We start from the raw sequence: 18,504 nt of genomic DNA, 5'->3' as shown, positions 1-18,504 counted from the left end.
AAAAATCGTCTGCTGAAAGGTCTCAAAGAGGTGATGGCAGAAGGGGAAAGGAACTTTCGTTCCAACTTATCCAGGACCAGGATAGGCTCTGGTAATGAGTCGGACCGAGCACCAGGGAACTACATCTTCAGCTTCCAGATCTCTCCTGGGAGCAGGTTCTCCTCTTGGGAGATGAACAGGACCTATTTTTCCACTGCCTCATTTTTGCTTTTCATGGTAGGAAAATCTCCATTTCCGCAATTTACCTGTAGATGACTGGGTCTAGGAAGGCTCTCTACAGCATGCCTTGGCCTGGAAGAGTTTCAACTACTTCCCTGGCACCTCAGCATGCATCAAACCATATTTGTTACATTGGCTGTGATCGAGCTGAAGACTCGGGCACTACAAACTGGCTTACTATGAAGAACAGAAATTGACATTTGATTCTTACTAGAGAGATAGGGTTTAACTCCTGACATCTTTTGATGTAGATATACTCGCCACAATACAGTTCCCTGCTAATATGGACAGTAATAACCCCTAACATCTTACAGGAGAGATATCGGAATCCATATTTCAGGAGCATTGGAAAAAGGAACCTTATATCTGCGAGTAACTTACGTTATTTTTTAAACAAAATAAATTGCAACATAAACAATGGGAGAGGAAAGAGAAATTGGGGAAAACTGTTCAATTATATGCAGAACATATATGCATAAGAGGCACTCTTTTTCAGTTCCTTATATTTTTTGTTTAATTTTCTGCATGCCATTGTCAGCAAACTGCTAAAGGGAGTCAGGGACGGTGGCAGTAGGTGCTCAGACAAGGCGTTGAACAGGTAGGATGGGATACTGTTCTTCAAACTTTCTGTGGGAAACCTTGTGAGTGGGTTAGACAGCACAGGTCTGTAGGGTTGAAGTCAACTGAGAAGGTTAGTGGTTCATTCACTGGCCTTAAGCAACTGATGGGCCATGCTTGAGGACTAAGACTTCTATAGAAAAAATAGTAAGAACATGGATTTGTGGCTCCGTGGCATTGACAAGCTTCCTTTTCGTAGGCTTCTTTGAAGTGATGGGTGTTCAACTCTCTTTTGAATTTAATGAAATCTCCCTTGAATTCTAGTTGAGCAGGATGGGCTACAAGGAAGAGTCATGGAGTGACCAGGTCTACCAATAAATATTTTGCATCATGCAAAGTGCATGGCCAGTAGTATCAGTGTGACCAATCTCATGCACCTGGGTGGCTATTAGGGCAGGAAGACCTTCTAGAAGCTACCTGAGACGCTATTAGCCATTAGAATGTACTCAGGGAATAAGCTGAAGGCATCTCAAATCAGTTAGGAGATTGCTGAAGCGATATTGGTCTTTCTGGAAGTTCCTTTTTTGGTAGCTCGTTGTAAATTGTGATGAAGTTTTCAAGTCTAGAGATTACCACAATTCGCGCAAAGGGAACTTTCTGGGGAAGCTTCAGAAGGAGAATTATCGCTTGCTGCTGGCAAAGTTGGTGCAGGTGGAAGAAAACATTCCTGGTGATGGCTCGGAATCTCTACAATCTGAAATTTGAAGTCAAAACTAGTTGAAGGAGACTCTCGGTTCCCATCACTTACAATTTTCTCTCTGCATTTTAGGTTTTCTCATCGACCTCTGTATTCCCTCTAACTTGTCAAAATGAAGGTTTACCAATAATGGAGTATCATAGCAGCCTGCATAGGTATATATGTGATTAAGTGCAGGCTTGAGAAAGTAGGAAATAAGAGGCTGTCATAAAAAGAATTACAAAATTATATGTATTTTTAAAAATGCTTTTTGTGCCCCAAAGACAAGTGCAACTGAAGATCAACTTCCCACATTGGGAGCATCCTGAAATTAAATGCTCAGTCTGTAATCTGGTAAGGTTAACAATGAATGCTTTCAACTGCAGCAACTGCTCGCCAGTACAGTTATGAGCGTTTGCCCTCCCATAACTAACCTACAGTGCAGAAAAACATTCCACAATAATGAGTGCTTCAAAGTGAGTGACACTTGGGACAGTACTGTATTATATATAAATTGTATACCAAAATATGTCTTATAATTACCTGGTCTGCATCAACAAATATTATTTTGTCGACAGCTAGTGGAAAGAGTACATCCAAAAAGAGAATTTTGTAACCCCAGATAATTCTTTGTTTTTCAGTCTGCTGGTGAAGCCAGCGAGGCCACTTGTACTGCACCAACTCGTACTGGAATCCATATTCTTGTGCCATGTGAGGAATATACTCCTGGAAACAGAAAAGAGTGTAAAGTCTGAGTACATATGATTAAAACATTTTTTGAAATTTCTAAGTCTCCTTTTTTATGTAGGTTTCACTATATATATATATATATATATATATATATATATATATATATATATATATATATATATATATATATGGCATCGAACTCGTCTCCAAAGTGCTTCACTGCACTAACAAGTATGCAGACTGCAAAAATATGCCAGAGTCAGTCTTTAAGTTCCACGTTTTTTAATTCATTATGGTGCAAGCCATCAGACGCGTTTAGGACAAACGTCCTTCCTCATATATATATATTTTCACTGAAAAAACCATAGGTTGCAGGCACGCTATAGTTAGAAATTAGCATTTAAAAAACCTTAGAAATTCACTGAAAAAAAACATAGGTTTTAGGGAAAGTTATAGTTAGTTGGACATTTCACTCGTACAAAACCAGAGAAATTCCCCCGTTATAGTTAGTTCAGCTAACTATAACTCGCACCCCCGCAATACACTGCTGATGACGTCACATATTACATCAATCATGACATGGTCAGTGACATCACTGATGACATCATCAATGTGATAATTTGATGCATCTTCTCAAGGCCTAATATAACCTTTGATACACCCACTCTAAATTACAGGCTGCCATTCTCAAAACCATAGACACTCAAACACCAATAACTACATACCCACTCACTGATTCTTAGGTTTACACACACATCCACTCACTCACTTGAGAACACTATGCGTTGGGGTACCCCTGTGATTAGCATGACCTCCTCTGTAATGCCCTAGTACATAATAGGGCAGAGGGATTACAACTACCTCTAAGTCTGAGTTGCAGAAATATGCTACTTTAACTAGTAGTCGCGTTTGCAGAGTGGTGGAGAAAGGGTGCTGGGCGTCCAACTAACGCTCAGGAATTCCGCTGCGTAGGACTTACAGGAGGTACCAGGAGGGATTCTAGGCCCTCAAACTCCCTCAGGACTAAATTGGACTTCATCCCCCATTCTGCAGTCTGCCACGAGGCACGTTTGCAGAGTGGTAGAGAAAGTTGGCCATGGCCTCCGAAGACGTCTTAGCAATCCCACTGTGTGGGACTTAGTGGAGGTAATAAGAGGGGTAGCTGGCCCCCAAGGACATCCTTGGGGGCCAACTTTCCAAACTATTGCCTCCAGTCAGTCCCACACAGCAGCACTCGTAAGTACTCGTACCAGGCCACACCCACTTTGCCCACTACTCTACTAACGAGCTCCCTGGTACCCTAGGCCTTGTATAATGCAGGAGATATGGCACAGCGAGGGCGGGAGGGGTAGCAGGCCAAAGGCGATTAAGCAACTATTACTGGATAAGTCGCAACCTCTGTCCACGCGTGCTGAACACCAAAGAAGTTTTCAAAGGAGTTTGTTAATGGAGTAACTAGAGGGGGGAGGAGGGGGGGGGGTCAAGGATTCTGTGTGACCAGGTTGGGGGAGGTCAGCTGTGGGCGGGGGGACGGGATTGTTGAGAAGCAATGGAAGAACGTGGGATGTAGGGAGGGTCTTTTGTGGGTTTTGTACACAGTGTATGGTGCAGGTATACACAGAATAAGAATACACCGGAAGTATAGTGAAGACGGGAAAGGCGGAAACTGCTGATGCTGTGTCCCCCATGACGGTAGACAATATTAGAGCACTCACATGGAATGTCAGGGGTCTTAATGATTACCGGAAGCTGAGGAAGGTCCTGAGCTACCTACACAGGCAGCACGTGGACGTTGTACTCCTGCAAGAGACGCATCTTCCGCAGACGAGTAAGATGCTTCGCAGCAAGGGGCTTGCGGGTAATATCACATCAGCAGGATTCACGACACATGCCAGGGGGGTGCTTCCAAACAGTATGGGAGGCATTTTAGCTTTACATTAGGGACATAGCAATGACTAAACATTCGGGGGTCCTTAAAGCTATTAGGGCACGATTAGATGACTTGGAGAAGCAGCTGGGGCGGCTAGAGGAAAGACAGCGGAGGGAGGCGGACACGACTTTAGAGGAAGAACTTAAGACTCTGCAAGGAGAGTACCACGAAGAGGCGGACAGGGAGGTTAAGCACATGGGAAAGTATGTGTCGGCTCGCACATACAGAGAAGGAGACAGGCCGAGCTCGGTCCTTGCAAGAGTCCTGAATGGGAGGCGAGGTAAGCCGCAGGTAGTCGAGGTGAAATCAGCGGAGGGGGAAACCCTCTCAGATGAAGTAGACATTGCACAAAGATTTAGGCAATTCTATACAGAACTGTACTCGTCTAAATGTGGGGACCTAGAGGAGGAGATTTTGAAAAACCTGGAACATATTGAACTCCCCACTCTCACAAACACACACAGAGAATTTCTAATGGCTCCCATAGAAAAGGATGAAATAGTGGAGGCTCTCTCGAGCATGAAGTCTGGGAGCGCCCCAGGGGCAGATGGGCTGACCGTTGGTTTTTATAAGGCGTTTGTGGATTTACTGCTTCCACACCTGGCGACACTGTTTGACGACCTATGTGAGTCGGGAAGTATGCCAGAATCCATGAGGGAGGCCATTTTGGTGGCTATCCCCAAGCCGGGTAAGCCATTGGATGAATGTAGCTCGTACGACCCCTCTCCTTATTAAATGTGGATACTAAGTTGTGCGCGTAAGTCCTGGCTAACCGCCTAGCGCTACTTGCAACAACGCTGGTCGCGCCGGAACAGGCGGGATTCATCCTGAACAGGAACCTCACATACAATATTCGTACTGTCTTTGGAACGATCCAACACGTAAAGCAGGATACTAAAGCAGTGGCTGTATTCCTCGACATGGTGAAGGCCTTCCACTCTGTGGAATGGCCCTTTATGCGGCAGGTGCTAACTAGGATGGGTCTGGAATCGGCGTTTCTTCAAATGATTGGCACCTTATACAATAGACCTAGGGCAAGGATTCCCCTGGGAGACCTGGTCACAGACTCCTTCCCCATATCTAGAGGGACCCGACAGGGCTGCCCGCTATCCCCCCTGCTGTATGCCCTAGTGGCAGAACCTTTGGCGTGCGCACTACGCGAATACCACAGACACGAGGGCATTGGTTTCCCGACCTATAGGATTGTAGTTTCCATGTATGCAGATGAAACTTTGCTGTACGTCCGAGATCCCGAAAATAACCTGTCTGCGGTGCTCCGAGAGGTGGTTCATTTTGGTGCACTTTCTGGCCTGAGGGTGAAATGGACGAAGTCCATGGCCTTCCCCCTTACCCCGACCACGCAGGAATTTGATATGGAGTTTCCGCTACAGTGGACCACTGACTCGGTTAGATATTTGGGAGTCCGGCTACATACGGACTCCGAGATAGTGTTTAGAGAAAATTACGGAGTGGCCATTAGTAAATTAGAGGATGATGTAGAAGCCTGGTGCAGACTCCCTCTCTCTCTTTTGGGTCGCATCTACATTATGAAGATGGTGGTGCTGCCTAGGATGTTGTTCTGGTTCATGAATCTCCCGATGGTCCTCTCGCGGGTCTTCTTCCAGAGATTGAACCTAATCATGTTAAAACTTGCGTGTGCGGGAAAGTAGGCACGGGTTCGGTGGCAGGTACTTACCTTACCATGCAGCATGGGAGGACTGGGCACCCCAGATTTCGAGCTTTATTACAGGGTCGCACAGGGTGTGCATATGCACACCTGGATCCACGGGGACCCCAACATCCCCCATGTCCGAATGGAAAAACTGTTTGCAGACCCACTCCCCTTACCGGCAACGATATTTAAAGCAGCGGCCCGCAGAACTGGAATCATAGATTCAATCACGGCTACCAATCATGCATGGCACAGCCTACTGCAGCAATAGGGAGGGGTATTGCTGTACTCGCCAAATATGCCGATTGACTGGGCCCAATGGCTGACCCCTTGCAGAGACAGGGGAGTGATTAGTGCTCTTCGAAACATGAACATTCTGACAGCGGGAGATCTATTCAGAGACGGGAAGGTTAAGACCTGGGAACAGGCTATGGAGACTGGGGGAGAGGGTACACCACTACAAAGATTTAAATTCTACAGAGTGCGAAGAGCTCTGCTGGAACAGCTGGGAGAGGACCTGGAGGAACCACCGGAGGTCCCTGAACTCACCTATGTGATTAAAGCGGAATCTCCTCGTAAAGTAGTGACAAATCTCTACAAAGTAGCAATGTTACATAGGGAGAACAAATACATGGCAGCAAGGCTCGCATGGCAAAGGGATCTGCAAATAATGATAGATGACAAGATGTGGCGCTACTGCTGCGAGAACACTAGGCGGATTTCACTACACGGAAGGCACAGGCTTCTCCACTTTAAATATATCAATAGGGAATATTACACCCCAGAACGTTGATGTAGATATGGCCTCAGAGAGGAGGCAGACTGTGAGAGGTGCCACGCCCCAGTAGCGGACTTCCTGCATATGGCGTGACTATGCCCGAGTGTACACGCATACTGGAAGGAAATATTCAGGGAGTTGAGTAGGATAGTGGAAGTGGAGCTAGAACCGGACCCTGCGCTGGCACTCTTGGGATACTCCAAACAATTGCCCAGGGGCATACGCAGACTAGTTGACATGGGCATTCTAATAGCTAAACGGGTGGTGGCCCTGTGTTGGTCGAGAGGGCCGACACCCACAGTTAAACGCTGGACACACGACATGTTGTACTGTTGTACTCAGTCGAAAATTATAGTGAGCTACTGCCGCCTAGGAGTCGTCCAAAAAACTTTTGGGGATTGTTCAAGTCGCAGTCTAGTGGCAGAAATAAGGAGACGGAGGCCACGGGACAGACCTCCCAAGGGACGGATGAGGCAGCATAAGTAGGCACAGCATGATTCCCTGGAGTTCAGAAGGTGACGCCAAAAACTGGGGGTGCACAGGGGGTGCACTTAGCTAGGAGAGTGGCGAAGTGGGGGGGAGGGTCTCCTGAAGCGAGGTGGGGGGGGGGGGGTTTGGGCAGGGCGGTTGAGGGGTGTAACAGGAAACGGGTAGTGGCCCTTCGGTGAGTTCCCGGAGTGACAATAGGGGGAGTGCAGCGATTTCAGCAGGGGACACACTAACAGCGTCGACTGTTGCTCAACGAGATGAGACTGATGGAGACACGAGTAATTAACGCCGCCTGCCCACTGGTTGGGTTGTTGGCATAAAGGCTGTGTATCTATTAGAATGTACGATCCATCCTTACAGTAAAAAAGGATTGCACTGTGTACGGTATGGGGGTGGGGTTCCTATATGGTTGTTATGATAATGAATCATTAAACTAATAAAAACATTTTTTTTTTAAAACAACCTGGTCAATTGTACCTATACCATCTCTGAAACCAGCTTGCAACGGGGATAGAACGTTAGCATCTGTCATCCACTTGCTCAGCCTGCCCAAAATAATATTACTAAACAATTTTTGTGCACTATTGATGAGACTAATTGGTCTATTATTAGCAGGAGAAGATCTACAGCCCTTTTTAAAAATTAGAATTATCTCTGCCCGGACCATGTTGATGGCATAGAGCACCATTCAATACAGTATTAAAGAACAAAGCAAAATAAGGGCACCATATATCCTTAAACTACTTACATAGGCCACCAGGCACTTTGTCCAGCCCTGGTGTCTTGTTAGGTGTAACTATGTCCAGGGATTTGGAGATCTCTATGCCTGATATTAAAGGGACTGGTTGTGGTGCTAAATCAATAAGAAAATCAGCAGGTGCCTCACCAAGGGGGTTGCCACCATCCCACATAGCTTTCTTGCCGGCGATTGTAGACTGGGATGATACCTTAGCTACGATAGGGGCCTGTTAGAAATGGAACGTTGCCGCTGCCCACTGTCGGACGGGGCAGCTGGGAGAAAAGCTAGCACCAACAAGGTGCACGTTGGAGTCCCGCTCTGGGACTCAGAAAACACTGGTGCCCCCTCAGTGCAGTGAACCGCTAAGGCAGCGCCACTGAGGAAATTGGCCTCAACACTGGGAATAGCTGACCCCCCAACCGGGCCTTGGGAGCACAAGCCAACCGCTCCCACCTCAGCCCCGACTCACCGGCAGTCCAGGGACTCCGCTCTGCTCCTCGGGGAGGCTCCGGTTTACCGGTTGGCTTCCTCTTTGCCTGTAGCTATGTTGCGGGGCTGTCCTCACAACATGGGAGACTGTCAGCCACTGCAGCACTCCTCCGCTCCTTAGCTGGCACTCTGGGGCTCTCCCTCACTCTCAGGAGCCCGGTGGGGAGACGCCGGCTTTCTCCTCGCCGTACCGCCTCCGGATGCCCCAGCGCGGGGTGGGCTCCTGACCGGTGTCTCTTTTCCGGGCCATTCTCCTTGGTCCCACCTCCAAACAGGCAGTCCTGCCTGACTTCCTGTTTGCCGCTCCGACGCAGCAGTTTCTTTACTTGGATCTCGGGCCGCAGTGGTGATTTCTAGGCAGCAATGGGGGGTGGGCTCCCGCTGAGTAAATAAAACTAATGCGGGAGGGCACCCACTTCTGTTTTAAAAAATGTGTAACGCGGGGCAGGTTCCCAAGCAGCAAATGCCAAATGCAGGGTGGGCACCCGCTCTTCCCCCGCTCTGTGGGGGAATCCCCCCATCGGGATTTCCTTACGGATGATCGCAGCATAGCGCTGCCAAGCCCCGCGCTCCTCTCTCCTCTGGTGAAATTTGAATAACAGCGCTCCCAGGCGCTAGAAGCTACAAAGTCTTTGCCAAGGCAAAGAGGAAGAGTCCTTGGTGCTGGGGAGACCCTAGCAAAGGGCAGCCAGACAGGCCAGCACGCAGGGACCCCCAGGAAACAGTAGCTGGGTCCTGCGACGGTTCCTCCTGGCAGAGGGTCCTCCCCAAGTAAGAGAAAGCACAACAGAGAACATTTTCATGGGGTCACAGCTCCTATATTTATATTAACAATCCCTGGGCTTGGGAATACCAGTTAGGATTGGTTTAGAGGGGCTTTGCAGCACTTTGTTTTGCCCATCTCCTCTCTCCTTTGTCAGGTGGGGGCTCAGTGATCAGACGCAACACAGGGGGCGGCGGCAGCATTGCGGAGGGAGGGCACAGTCCTATTCAGGTCCCAGATGCAACTCCTCCCTCCCATCTGCATGCAGATCTCTCTATTTACCACTGGGCTGACTCTCCCTGTCTCCTGGAGCCTCCCACACCTCTCAGCTCCTGTCAATCACAAGCCAGACATGCAATTCACATCAGGCAGGCAGACACACAGTACACAGTCACCATAAATCTGCGCACACCATTGCGCAGCATTTATTCTCACGAGTTCATACATAATAAACTTGCCCCTGCATTCCTCTCATACCAGAAATTACCAAGGACAAACATATCACCCATGCATTCCTTTGGGAGGGCAGGCCAATCTCACCACACGCACTCAGAGCGCGCACGCACTCTACGCTGGGCCACAGTGCTAAAGTGCCCAGAGGCCTAAAACCACTACCACCATGTCAGTGCTTAAAGCAAAAAGTTCAGGGGGGAACCTGCCAAAAGGGCCAAGTCCAACAGGGTCTGTGCAGCATCTATCAATTGTGGATTGATCGATTCCTGGGCTTCTCCCCCAGCATACAAAGTTTTCGACCCAAAGCATCCGCCGCAATATTACTTTCAAATGCAGCAAGGATTCCTGAATCGCCCTCCTGGAACTAAGCGCCAAAAGGTGCACTGCTCTTTACTTTTAATGGCATTCAACATTAAAACCCATCAGTTGCACTCCTTTGCTCTTTTTGCTTTAGAGATGGTGGCTTTATAAAGTGACCTGGCTGCCTGAATTGCATCTCTAGACCCTGATCTTATGGACCCTAACAAGGCATGTCTAGCTTCTCAACAAGACTGTGTTCCAAGTTGCCTCCTTTTTTCTTATCTCTGTTTCTGCAGAAGCTTTCATGAGTAGGTTCCTGGGGGAGGGAAACATAGAATTATGTATTACACATAAACTTGCAGGGAAAATACACAGTAACTGGACACAGTCTTAGTTGTCATGGCTTCCGACCCTACAGTCCCAACCTCTAACACCTTCTTAAGGGTTTCCTTTGACTCGACCACCATACTCCACTTAATCCTATGCTGATTATTGCCAGGGACCAGCCTTCGGTCTAAAGTCTAATTTGGGACGATGTGAAGGGAGTCTCCCAGGGCTACCAGTGTTAAGCCTAGGGTGCTGTGATCGCTATCCTGCCTTGAGATTACCACCATATAGACCAAGGCTGGTCTCATCCTAATATCCGAAAGGATGCAGTCGGATGCGATTCAATGCAGGCAGTTATACATGTCTCCACTCCATATCTGATTTGGATCTACCGTTACATGCCTAAAGGCCATTGCTGAGGGTAAAAACATCCAACTGCATTACTGCGGCAGACCATCTTTTCACAGGAGGAAGTGAGACTCGAGGGAACCCCCAGGCATGTTCTGCATCATTACTAAAATCCTCATAAGGAGGCTGACAAAGGTTCGACTTTGCAGTTAAAATTGCCTACAACTATTTTAAAAGAACATGTGTACAAATCTGCTAGATGGCCACTAAGCAAGTCTTACCTGCAACTCAGCTCCGTTGCTCCTAGGTCTACAATACACATTATGCAGGTAGCTCTCATCCACCAGAAGGAAATATTAGAACAACACATTGGATATCTAGGCTTCCCAGAGTGATCTCCACGAGCGTGCACTGTAAGGAAGTCAAAACCCAAATTGAAAATCCCTCCGAGGGCCCTCCTTTTCCTGAGGTGGTGGCAGCCTCAAAGAAGTTGCCATGCCTTGCGCAAAATTGCAGAAACAGTGCCCACGTTCCTTGAAATGAACAAATATCGAACAATCTATGAACGTATCCCATATGGGGTGAGAAAGCTTCAATGCTAAGCTAGCAACGTTCCAAGATACTAGTGTAGTGAAATTAAGGGGTCGGGGGTAGGGGCATCTAATTACACTTAGTACAAGGGCCATTATTCTTTAAGAAGCCTAGCATTAGTTTCGCAACGGGAGGTGTTGGTCGACTCAGCCGTGGCCTGGTTTACTGCTGCGGCAAATGGCAGTTTGGGAGTACTTTAGAGAGGCACACTAGTAGAATCTGCGATTAAATTAGAAGAAGAAGCTAATAAATTGCCCGGGTGACACCAAAGTCCTGAGATGTTCACCTCTGGGCTAGCTCAATCTCCTTCGAGACAACACTTACTACACGGACTAAAAAACAATCCAAAGTTGTGCCATTTTCTGGTTCATAGGGATGGGAACATTCTCCCTGTTGGCTTTCCTCTTTCCCATGATTTTAAATGTCTGTGGAGCAGTCTAATAAGCAGAAGACACGGTCTAACCCTGCCTGGACCAACCGAGCTGCTCTACAAGGCTGGTAATCGATGTCTGTGCGTTTTGAACCAGGCCGCTGCACTCTTCCAATCAGTCAGCACCTTCATGCACAAGAGTTTCTGCAGGACTAAGCAATGCACTTTATAGCGCCTTCAGGTAGCATGGTGCAGGGAATTGGCAAGAACCACCCCTAAGGGCCCTTTGCCTACTGGTGAATTAAGTCCCAAGACAACACGAGGACACTGAAACATCCAGGACGTCTTCCCTTTCTGCAGCTCAGCTGTGGGTTGAACTGGTGATGAGTTATAGGCCACAGGAGCATGTAGCTGCGGCATTTTAAGCCAGTGTTTGTGCAATAAAGAGGAATTTTTTTGAAAAAACAGGGCCAAGGTAGTATAGGGGAGAGCCTGCTTAGCGATCCTCAGCCAGGTAGTGGAATGCGCCCTGCCTCAGCTGCACACAGTGCACCTCACTTACCCCTGGCGAGAAACCTGATGACTCTCCCAAGTTGCCTCGTAGCAGCCGGAGTCATTGGCAGCCTTAGTCTCAATGTGGCCACCCCTTGGCTTTGCTTGCTGGCCGTTAAGGGCCCCTTGCGAGTGACTTAATGGCCAATGTCGGTTACCAAATGCCCCAGGCCATACTAGTGGGCTTGTAGCACTGATTGTGCTGCCTACTTAAATAGCCCTTTAAACCTGTCTCAGGCCTGCCATTGCAAAGTAAACCTTTTATTATGGCTAACCTTTCCTTTTTTTGATATATACAAGTCACCCATAGGGTAGGCCCTAAACAGCACATAGGGCAGGGTACAGTGTATTTAAAAAGTTGGACATGTACATTTAACTTTTACATTTCCTCGTAATGAAAAACTCTTAAATTTGCTTTGCACTACTACAAGGACTACAGCTCCTACAGGATAACATAGGCTTAACTTATTATGTTAAATAAGTGATACATTTAAATTGGGAGCAGGTATGAAAGTTGAATTTGGTCTCTAAAAAATTGCAATTTAAAATCACCTTTAAAATTGATGTCTGATTTTAAGTCACAATTCTGAAAAGTCCACTTTAAGAAAGTTGCCATTTTCTTTTCTCAACTATCCGGTGCTTGAAAGTTGTATTCTTGGTCACATGACTAGATGTAGCTGGCAGCTGGCCTTTGTGTACTGCTTCCAGTCAGAGAGACAAATGGGGAATAGATGTTAGCAGGGTGGGCCATTTCTGACTTAATGAGGAGGAGGAACTGTCACCTGTAACACCTGCATATCACAAAGCCGCTCCCTCAGCACACTCACAAAGTGTTTCACATTAGTCTTTTGTGTCCCCGGACAACCTGGGGCCAGGGCAGGGAGGAGGGGAATTCCAGACATCTCTGTAGGGGAAGGATTCGAGAGGTTTCTCCAATTTCAAAGTGGACACCAGGTATAAATAGTGCTGCCCCAGACCAAACTCTTCAGTACACATCCGGACCGGTTGAAGACTCAGGAGCTGCTGCAAGAAGGACTGATACTCTGCTGCCTGAGTGAAACAAACTGGACCAGTATCTTGAACCTAGGACCACTAGAGTGACTCCAAAGGCTAGTTGTCTGGCCTCCTGATCAGAGCCTCCGAGGTGGAAAAGGTCACCACCATGAACCTTGCACCTATACTCTGCCTGACGCAATCCTGAAGCCTCAGAAGTGGGCCTGAAGGTGCTCTGCCAGTCCCGGTGTGGTACTTTGAGTAGAACAGATGCAGCGCATCTCCTCGCAGCTATGCATTGGAACCTCCGCTGCGTGACGCATCTCCGACGCAGGATCTCGCAGCTCATCGGAATTGCTGCTGCATGGCGCATCCTCAACGAAGGACCTCACATCGCAACCCACAGCTCTCCAGAAATGCCACTGCACGACACAGGGCTTTGTATCGCAGCCAAGAGGTCATCAGAACCACCGCTGCATGATGCATCCTCAATGTGGGACATAGCAATGCTCTGCAGCCAGGATTTAAGGTACTTTGTTTAGCAGGCCTAACTTGGTCCCTGTATTCAGCAGTGCTCCATCACGGTGAGTCTCAACTTGTCACTTTGTCCCGGTTCAACATGACCAGATAACCTGAGTTGGCACTTTGTGCTTTTAAGAACTATTTGATTTAAATATTTACAATTGATATCTTTGGACCTATTAATTGAATTCTTGTTGTTTTAGTCTCAAATAACTTATTAAAATATAATCTATTTTCATAAATTGGTGTGCGATTGTTCTTGTATTGTGTTTTTACTTTATTAATGTTTGAAGTGCTACATAAATACTTTACACAAGCTACCAGAGGGTTGAGCACAGACTAATTTGAAGTTTGCTTGTGTTTCACCCTGTCAAGGACTGTGGTTGCTGCTTGAGTAGGGGTTCACCCACCCTCAACCAATAACCCAATTTCTTACACTTTTGTTTTGCGGATCTACTACCAGATCTAGCTACAGTCATTTAGATACCACCGAGAGGGGGAAAATGGTTTACCTCTGAAGCAATAGGCATTGATGCATTCAAGTAGCAAGATCTCATGGATGGAGTAGCAAATGCTTGAAACAATTCAATGACCGAAAAGTTCGATGGACGCCGCTTGCCTGCCAGGGTGATTTTCATTCAAAGCTGTAAGTTCTTATTATATCCCAAATGTGTAGACAGTTTTAGATGTGTTGTATTATTGCGGCCACGAACTGGCAGCAGTACGTAGGCGAAGGTTACTCAAGTTGGGATGTCAGCATATTGTTAGGGATACTGCACAGGCTCCTGTTATGACAGCTGAAAAGTGTATCCGCTGCAGCAATGTGTGTACTGTCTCACCCTGCCTGAAGGAGAGGGAAGTGAATCCCTGAACAAGTTCATCTCCATTGTACTGATGGCTATTGACACTCTCCAATCCCCCTACCCTCAAACAGGTACTTCATCCATTCCCCACCTCCCCCAGCCGGCACTTCCATTGATTACCCTCCACCTCCACTTCCATTTTGCCAGGCATACCTGCTCTCTCCTTCAACAATTGTGCTATTCCCCCAACCCGCCACTTTCACTTTGCGCTCAACATTTCTTCCCACCCCAAGGCACTTCCCTTCCCCACTGCACACTTGTTTGCCCCTCCCCACTTTTCCTTCTCCCACGCTGTCTGAGGCACAAACACTGATTGGTAATTGGAGAGCCCGGGAAAGAATAAACAAAACAGGCCCAGCTGCAGCAGAAGTCAGGAAGAAAGGCACGTTTCTAAACTGTGCGTGTGGGTGTGTGCTTGTGTCTCTCTGCCTATGAGTGCATGACTGTGTGAGTGTTGTGTGTGCAGGTGAGCAGCAAGTGTTTTCCTCACAGCCTCCGTCCCTGAAATCGTCTACCAGCAAAGTGGTGGTAATTCCTGGCAATCTGCAGACAGTGACACAGTGGTGATAATCCATAGCAACATGCTGGACAAAATAGTGGTAATTTCTGGAAAAATGAAGGTCAAGTCTAATCGTGGTTCTCCTCGCAACATGCTGGGCCTGGCACAAGGGTGATAGTCCATGGCAACGTACTGGCCCTAGCACACTGGTGCTAATTCCTAGCAACAAGCTGGTCCTGGAACAATGGTGTTAATTCCTGGTAAATATTGGCTCTAGCATAATGCTGGTAATCCTTGGCAACATGATGCCCTGGCACAGTGGTGGCAGTCCCTGGCAAAATGCTGGCCATGGCACAATGGTGGTAATCCCTGGCCATTTGTGGGCCACCTTATGGTATGATGGTGTCATTGCAGAAAGTACATCACTTTCAATACATTAAAGTTCAGGCACACACGGAGAACAGAAGAACCAATGCTCGTGATCATATGTTACAGATGTGTTAGTGAACATGTTGAGCTAACCTCTCTAAACCCCAACACATATGTGTTTGCATTGTCCAGGTTTTGGGGAGAGGGTTGACCAAGGCAAAAGCTATTGCATTTGTAAACACTTGTAATTTTCTTGCAACCTTAAAAGTATTTTCCGTATATTCAAAGGGACTTTTTGCCTACACAGCTGACACAATATTTAAATGCACTACGAATGCTGTAGAGCATTATTCACAAAACGTCCATGACACAACAGATGATACAATGATATAATGTAATATGGGAGCCAACACGACCCAAGCTCTGACAGCCACCTGAAATAGTCAAATGCTATTGATCCACCAAGCAGAGTAAAGAGTATGTAATGCCTAGATATAATGCCAACAAGAACTCAAGATGCTTGCTTGGCCATCTGACCTACAATGAGACTATTAATTATGACAATATTAAACAGACTATTTCATCACAGGTCCAGACTGATCATTGTGGATCTCAGACACCTGACCCCACTTGAATTTGTTGTCATATCAAAAAGGGTACTTAACCTCACACCACATGGGCATGTCAAGTTATCTGTCCTTTCCGAGACACAGTACACTTAGAACTTCTATATCTTCTAGGACTAACTGGGACACTACCACCCAAAATGGCCATTCTGCATACAAATGATGGTTGTGATCTGCCTACGTTTAAACTAATTATAAATAGATTAGAACTGATGATAGCCAGAAGAGAGACAGTCAGTGACCAGGGTAGTGAGCATGTCCCAAATCTAGGAAAATGGAAATGGGTATACATTAATGTAAAATCTTGAAGAAGAATCAATATATGAAGGCCAGGGTGCCAGAGAAAATGGGAAAATATATTGCACTGTAGACAGACCCCTTGAATGAATAGAGGACTTTGGTATAATGGTTGTATTTGATAAAGGGGTTGATGACAAATTCAATAACTTATTCACGTTGTAGGTGCAGGCATATTTTGTAGCTTTGGACCAGTAGCTAATACAATGTTTTCCAGTCATCTATCCTTATCCAATGACCTCTTTTTCAATTACGTTTCTGAATATTAATTTCATTTCATTTCATTTTATTTCATTTGTATAGCGCATAAATCACCCGAAGGTCTCAGAGCGCTGGCAACTGACAAGAATCCTCAACTCGAAACAAATTCAGGGGATCAGGGCTCGGAGCACTAGAGGATTAGATTAGAAGAGCCAGGTTTTTAATTGTTTTCGAAATTTGGAATGAACTGGCTCTGTTCTCAGTGAGATGGGGAGGGAGTTCCATGCTTCTGGAGCGGTTTTGCTGAAAGCTCTGTCTCCGTTTCTCACTGTACGGACTTTAGGAACGGAGAGAAAGGCTTTACCGGAGGAGCGTAGAGTCCTGCCTGGGGCATAAGTTTTGAGTTTCTGTTCAAGGTAAGCAGGACCAAGTCCATTTACTGCCTTATGGACTAGGCAGCAGAGCTTAAGCTGTATGCGTTTTTGCACAATATGACTCAAATGTTTGCTTTTTCATTTTTGTGCATTGTAATTTTTTTTTTAGTTTGTTTGAAAACTAAATAAAATGCTTTTTAAACCAAATAATTGCTTCCTTCGATTCATGGAGTGGCAGTTGGACTCACCATGACTCAAATGTGAGGAAGGGTATCTACCTGATCAAGGCTTCAGGTGTCCTGTTGCTATGCAATCTTTGGGTAACATATATATTGAAAACTAAATGGCAGACCGAGAAAAACGGCCTGCTGATGGACAAAAACGTTATTTTGGGGGTGCAGGGAGAAGAAATGTCAGGGTATGATATGCATAAGCACAGGGCATGGGAACACGAGTGGAGTATTTATATGGCTTTTGGCTTTGGAAATTTATTTGTGACACATCCTTCAATACCAATCAAAACGTGGCACAAACGTTCTATTTAGGAATGGATGGAGCTCAACACAAGAGAATTTAGACTTGAAAATGTGGGTCAAACATCTGTTTTAAAGACAAATCATTCTCTGCAATACATAGCTGAAGATATAGGAGCACCACTAACAATTGAACATTGTAAATCCTCTGTAAAAAAATAAACACCTAAAAAAGAAATTACGGGAGAACAAATCTTACCTGAAAAGTAGGAGAGAGGTAGTTTTTCAAAAACCAGAATTTCACTGGCGTCTCAGTATTCCGTAGAACGGAAAGCATCATAATCCTATGGAATAACACACATGTAAACCATTGCTCTTTACATCTTCAAACATCCACATTAACATGGACACTTCACATGAAACCCACTAGATTAAATATTATTTGCTGGGTTCTCCACTGTCCTCCTGAAGGCCCCTGGTTTGGGAAAATGTCTTATAATTCAATGATACATTTCACAACATCTATACGTCTGGATAAGCACCAATAAGTGTCTACGTTTTTGATGTATTTAGTTTTAACAGGTTGCCTACCATCAAAGTAAAGACCTGAATCTGAGGAGTCATCAAATAAAAAAAGTTATGAAGGCATGTGCTTTGCATACATTACTCCCTCTGTTCAGAATTATTTGGTGCCCTCAGTGCATTTGAAATGGGTCAAGCAAAAGCATCTGCTTATCTTCGATACGGGCTCAAGATAAATAAAAAAACATAATTGGGGGCAAAATCAAGCCCATTATAACTTCAAGACCTGTATCCCGTGCTTGCAATGCAAATTGTAACATTTCAGTGCCATGAGTTCTATCCTTCAAAAATAACGTGATCCTCCAATTTTATCTCCTAACTAGTTGACTAAAAAAGATCTGTTGGGGGTTTGTATCGAAACAGATAATGGACCCAACACCTGCCATGCCTGGCTCCATCTGGTCACCTGCAACTTCCACCAGGGCAGATCCTAAATCATGCAGGGGTCTAAATCCTGATTTAAGAGGATCCATAAAGCCATTTTGGTCTACATTTTCCGGGAGCTCACTAGTGAGCACTCTTTTTAAGTTTTACTAGGTAGAGTACGTTTGACACTGAGCAGCAATTACCCAAGTTGTTTGGAAGAGGTGTTTTTTGCATTGCATACATGACTCCTGCTTAAAATTTTAAAGGCACACTCCTGATAAACTATTTAGTATTACTTATAAGAAATAAGGTAGCACTCCACTCAGTTTTTGGCT

General features: G+C 46.0%; 1 protein-coding gene across 2 annotated transcripts in view; it reads right to left on the bottom strand.

Annotated features, from left to right (window-relative positions):
- The window catches only part of UGGT2 (UDP-glucose glycoprotein glucosyltransferase 2), a 1,586,510-nt gene that overhangs the window by 180,034 nt on the left and 1,387,972 nt on the right, over positions 1-18,504 (bottom strand). For both annotated transcript variants that reach the window (XM_078657956.1, XM_078657957.1), the window contains 2 exons: positions 17,481-17,565; positions 2,057-2,239 (listed from right to left, as the gene is read on the bottom strand). In XM_078657956.1, coding sequence (XP_078514082.1) covers positions 2,057-2,239; positions 17,481-17,565 — 268 coding nt within the window. The remainder of the gene's footprint in view (positions 1-2,056; positions 2,240-17,480; positions 17,566-18,504) is intronic.

This window comes from Lissotriton helveticus, chromosome 8 (assembly GCF_964261635.1).
Source record: "Lissotriton helveticus chromosome 8, aLisHel1.1, whole genome shotgun sequence".
NCBI lineage: Eukaryota > Metazoa > Chordata > Amphibia > Caudata > Salamandridae > Lissotriton > Lissotriton helveticus.
This window is presented reverse-complemented; position numbering and strand designations above follow the sequence as displayed.